The sequence below is a fragment of the Syngnathus leptorhynchus genome, chromosome 20 (genome assembly GCF_054491065.1).
Source record: "Syngnathus leptorhynchus isolate UIUO chromosome 20, UIUO_Slep, whole genome shotgun sequence".
In the NCBI taxonomy this organism is placed as follows: Eukaryota; Metazoa; Chordata; class Actinopteri; order Syngnathiformes; family Syngnathidae; genus Syngnathus; species Syngnathus leptorhynchus.
The window spans coordinates 859,688-864,937 of record NC_141214.1 but is presented as its reverse complement, the minus strand read 5'-3'; the positions used below and the strand labels follow the sequence as shown (position 1 = coordinate 864,937).

General features: G+C 45.4%; 1 protein-coding gene across 3 annotated transcripts; it reads left to right on the top strand.

The window, feature by feature from the left end:
* Positions 1-295: 295 nt before the first annotated feature.
* Positions 296-4,776, top strand: eomesa (eomesodermin homolog a). 3 transcript variants are annotated; one of them, XM_085901174.1, is made up of 7 exons: positions 296-2,073; positions 2,332-2,486; positions 2,933-3,054; positions 3,256-3,414; positions 3,488-3,549; positions 3,625-4,361; positions 4,473-4,776. In XM_085901174.1, the coding sequence occupies exons 1-7, from the start codon at positions 1,376-1,378 to the stop codon at positions 4,484-4,486; spliced, it is 1,947 nt and encodes a 648-aa protein (XP_085757300.1). In that variant the 5' UTR covers positions 296-1,375; the 3' UTR covers positions 4,487-4,776. The 3 variants fall into 3 exon arrangements, with proteins under 3 accessions (XP_085757300.1, XP_085757299.1, XP_085757301.1); XM_085901175.1 differs by having other exon boundaries at positions 1,447-1,631; positions 1,712-2,073; positions 3,625-4,776; XM_085901173.1 differs by having other exon boundaries at positions 3,625-4,776.
* The last annotated feature ends 474 nt before the right edge of the window (positions 4,777-5,250 follow it).

Here is a 5,250-nt window from a genome sequence, read left to right as displayed (position 1 = left end):
ATGCAAGTGTGATAACAGTAGGGAAAACCTGCTCGGTTGCTGTCAAGTGTGTGAAATGATACACCTGAAATAGCCACTAGGGGTCACTGTCTATGATACATGCCGATTTGGAAGTGGAGGTATGCAATTATTATTTGAGAAGATATGCACCAGCACCTCCTCAGCGTGAGTGCATGCGTGCGTGCGTGCGTGCGTGCGTGTGTGTGCGCTCGTGCGTGCGTAAGTGCGTGCATAAGTGCGTAAATGCGCGTGAGCGCGCATGTGCGTTTGCGCGGCTGCCAGAGAGCGCACGAGAGAATATTGGCTGTTTCACATTGTATTGGGAATATTTCATCACACATTTCTGTTATCCGTATTACATTTATGTATTTTTTTTAATATTATTTCGCTTTTTATTTCATTTTACCACCTGTTGGTTAGTGTCACAATGTCTTCTCTTTGTTTTAAATGAATTGCTCAATTGCGAGCTGAATAATTAGAGTTTATTTTAATACATTAATGGTTTATCATTGATCATCACAATAAGATGTTTTCTGTGTAGATGATTTTAAAAATATCCATTTACAAATGGCGTATTTATTCTTTGATTTGGATGTGAATTTTTATTTTATTTTTTCACCAAATATTACGTGTGTTCAATTTGCAATTTAGTCGGCGGGCGAATCCGGATGGAAATACAGGCAAGTACTTGAAGTAAACCAGGTGCACGTGTGTAGCTTTTTTTTTTTTCATCTTCTCGACGGGTGGAAGTGTTGAGTGAATATAAACTGTGATGGCATGGACGTAGTGGCAGTCCAAATATCGACAAGGAACACAAGAAAAAAAAAGAGTAAATTATATCATGATTAGACTAGGTTTCATTTCATCAACATTTCGCGTCGGGGTCTTTTGGAGTGCGATTAGGGCGAATTCTGCGTGGGGGAAAAATACATTTCATTTGCAGATGTGCTTTTGGTCGTTTTGACGGAGATTTTAAAAGACAAAAAAAGAGAAACGCGACGACATCCATGACAAGCGTGCTTCTATTAAAAGGAGAGAGTGAAAGAGAGAGAGAGCGATTATTTCTAATTGAATTAGCGCTCCGGCTCAGCCATTGGCTAGGTGAAGAGGCCCGGTGCCCTGGTGTTCTCCCCTAAAAGCTCCTCCCCTCCCGCTTGCAAACACTTGGCTGTGCGGAGGAGCACATCTTATAAGGAAGGGCCTCGAAAAGTCATGTCTGTGCTGTGCTGTGCTGTGCTGTGCCATCAGCTGACCTGACAAGCCAGCGGAGATAAAGAAGAAGGCTTGCGCGCCCCCTTTCATCACTGATTCTGGAGGGAGCAGGGCTCCGCTTTTTTTTTTGTGTGTGCCTCAGACTGACCCCGTCTTGAGAAAGATGCAGTTAGAGAACATGCTCCCCAGCGCGCTCCCCAAGACCTTTTACAACCTCTCGTCGACGGACAGTGCAAATAACAGCCCGAGGCCGCCGTCGCAGCTCGAGTATCAAGAAGTGGAGCGGGCGGAACCGGAGTCCAACACCGCTCCTAAGAAATACCTGGCGAGCGTGGGGAACGGCGGGATGATGGCTGAGCCCGAAGGAGACACCTTCGCTAAAAGCGGGCCCGATGGGAGGAAAGGCTCCCCGGTGCTCGGTGAGGACGAGCTGAGCAGCGGCCGGCGATACAACTTGGATGAACTCTCTTCTGATCGCTATTTCATCTCGTCTTCTCAGGCGAGTTCCGACATGGCAAGTCCCTGCTCCCTCTTCCCTTACGCAGGGCAAACAGGCTCCGTGTACACGGGCACCACCGGGTCCAGGTACCCGGCATCCCTTCACTACGGCTCGGTCCTGCCGCCCGCGGGCTTCTCCTCTCCGTCCGTCTGTAACGGCCGGACTCAGTTCGGCAGCGGGGGCTACCAATTCAGTCAGGGCCCCGGTTGTTTGTACCCGTCTTACCCCGGCACGGGCATCGGCTCCATGTCTCTGCCCGGCTCCGGTGCCGGCCCGAGGGCGCAGGTCTATCTCTGCAACCGGCCTCTCTGGCTCAAGTTCCACCGGCACCAGACCGAAATGATCATCACCAAGCAGGGCAGGTAAGCGTATCAACAAGTCTTTCATCAAATCATACATACCGTGCCCGATGTCATAGATTTGGATTTACGCACGGATGTATTTTTACGCACGCTCCGTTTTTTTTTTTTTTTGTTTTTTGTTTTTTTTTTTTTGCATTTAATAAATGTATTTTTTTCGTTGCTGACATATTAGATGCAATCCAAACAAATGATGCATGATAAATCAAAACGAATGTCACTTTTAAATCCAAGCTAAAAATGTCTCGCTCCCTTTCGCAGACGGATGTTCCCGTTCCTGAGCTTCAACATCACCGGATTGAACCTCACGGCCCACTACAATGTCTTTGTAGAAGTTGTTCTGGCCGACCCGAATCATTGGCGCTTTCAAGGGGGGAAGTGGGTCACTTGCGGCAAAGCGGACAATAATATGCAAGGTGCGTTAAGAAATTCTATCAACCGCTTGAAAATAGAAAACGTTAGAAATGTAGCTCGAGAAGTATTAAATGAGGAAAATAACGATATACTTACAAATTTATTTTAGGATCAGAAACGCTGCAAATGCATTTAAATGCTGTAGCAGGTACAAGATGACAAATGTGCACCAACAAAAAAAAATCGGGATTTAGACTTCATTTTATTTTTAGGAAATATTTTTGGGTGAAATGCACCATTTTTATTTTTGTGATTCAAAGCTTTGAAATAAGCATAAGAATAAAATAAAGGTGTACATTGTCATGCCTGTTTGATTTGGGGTGTAATTTTGCTGTAACATTTGAAATAACTTTCAGATAAATTGACAGTCGAGAAACACATTACTGCATTTTTTTTCTTCTTTTTAAAGCTACAACATTTTCACATGTATATGATCTGAATTTTATAGGTAATAAAATGTATGTTCATCCTGAATCCCCAAACACTGGCGCTCACTGGATGAGGCAAGAAATCTCTTTTGGCAAATTGAAGCTGACAAACAACAAAGGAGCCAACAATAATAACACTCAGGTATACCCCCTGTCTTCTTTTTTACATTTTCTTAATTAGTGTTATTTATTTATTTATTTTACATCTTGACTATTTCATCATCCCTAGGAAGGTTTGCCTTTTTGTTCTTGTTTGGTATTTTTATTAGGGCAAGCACCAATTTTATCGATCAAATATGAAGCCAGTTGTGGCACTCAAGCTGTCATGCATTTCCTTTTGCAGATGATCGTCTTGCAATCCCTTCACAAATACCAACCGCGGCTGCACATTGTCGAGGTGACGGAGGACGGAGTGGAAGACATGAGCAACGAGGCCCGAACTCAAACCTTCACCTTCCCCGAGAACCAGTTTATAGCCGTCACCGCCTACCAGAACACAGATGTAAGAATTCTTATAGCAATTTTTTTTTTCTGCCTTTTACTATTTCTTAGATTTGTATTTTTTTGTTCTCCAGATCACCCAGCTGAAGATTGACCACAACCCATTTGCAAAAGGCTTCCGGGACAATTACGACTCGTAGGTTTGAGTGATTAAGCTTCCGTCGAATGTGGCTTTCCCATCTAATGCTCAACCTTTTGCTCATTTCACCAGAATGTACACGGCTCCAGAGAGTGACAGACTGACTCCATCTCCAACAGACTCTCCCCGCTCCACCCAAATTGTGCCGGGCGCTCGCTATGCCATGCAACCTTTCTTTCAAGAGCAATTTGTCAATAACTTGCCGCAGAACCGCTTCTACGGCGGCGAACGGGCCGTGCCCCAAACCAACAGCCTCCTGTCCCCGCAGAGCGAGGACGCGGCGGCGGCGGCGGCGGCCGCTGCCGCTTCGGCTCAACGCTGGTTCGTCCCCCCGGTCCAGCAGCCGGGCTCCAACAAGCTGGACCTGTCCTACGACAACGATTATTCCACCAGTAGCCTGCTGTCCTACGGCATCAAACCTCTGTCCCTTCAGACGTCCCACGCCCTTAGCTACTACCCGGATTCGGCTTTCGCCTCCATGGCGGCGGGCTGGGGCAGCAGAAGCTCCTACCAGCGCAAGATGACCACGGGGCTGCCCTGGTCCCCTCGTCCCAGTCCGCCCGCCTTTGCCGAGGAGCAGCTCGGGGCGGCTAAAGACAAGCTGGCGGAGGAAACGCCGGCGGCGGCGGTGGCGGCCACCGCCTGGATGGAGGCGTCTCACTCGTTGAAATCGGTGGATTCTAGCGATTACTCGGCGGTGTGCAAGAGGCGCAGGATGTCCCCCCCTGGGGGTTCCAGCACCGAGAACTCTCCCACCATCAAGTGTGAAGACTTGAGCGCTGAGGATTACAATAAGGACAACCCAAAAGGCATGGGTTATTATGCATTCTACACAAGCCCCTAAGACTAACTAAATATAGTAACCGAGTGCTCTCCATTCCTTGTTAATGTCTTTTTGTTTTTTTCTCTTTTCTCTAAAGGTGCCAAAGCTTAGTGTTGCTCCCCCCCCCCCCACCCCCCCACCCCCCAAGCAAGCTGCACAAGGTTATTTTCCCAGGCCATACCTGAGCAGAAAACATGCATAGTGATTGTTGCTTTTGAACACGCATGTCCATTTTTAAAATCCATTTATCCCCAAAATGTGATTTGTTCTTTCCTTGTGTATTTAAGTCGATTCCATTGTACAGTATTTGTGCACTTTAGAATGTGATGTACCTTGTAAAAAAATTGTCTTCATGGAGGTGTTAAATGGAATTAAATAAAGCTGCTTTTCATCAAGCATCATCCAAATGTCTTTTTGCGTATGATTTATTCAGTGGAGCACAATATTTAGTTCAGGTATACATGTCAGAATTTATGATTTGGAAATTGCATGCACGATAATGCATGCGACGCATGAGTCATATCATTCGGGCCCTTTTGTGAATTCATTGCTCATTACAGATGACTTGTGAAAAAGTCAAATGGATCATGCAAATAAGCTGTAAAGGCTTCTTGCAGTCAGCGCTGTCACTTTTCCATATACAAAACTGTCAACATGGTGTTCAAATATATACATAAATGTTCCATTAAAAAAATAAAAAAAAGATATTTTGTGTCACTCAAAAAGTATTCTAGGATTCTAAAAAGGATAAGCAGTATAGAAATATTGTCCAATTCATTTTTCAGTGTGCTGCCGAATACACCAACAAACAACATATGACTGACTTCTCTTGGATCATTTATTTTGTATCCAAAAAGAGCAGAACTATGATTTCT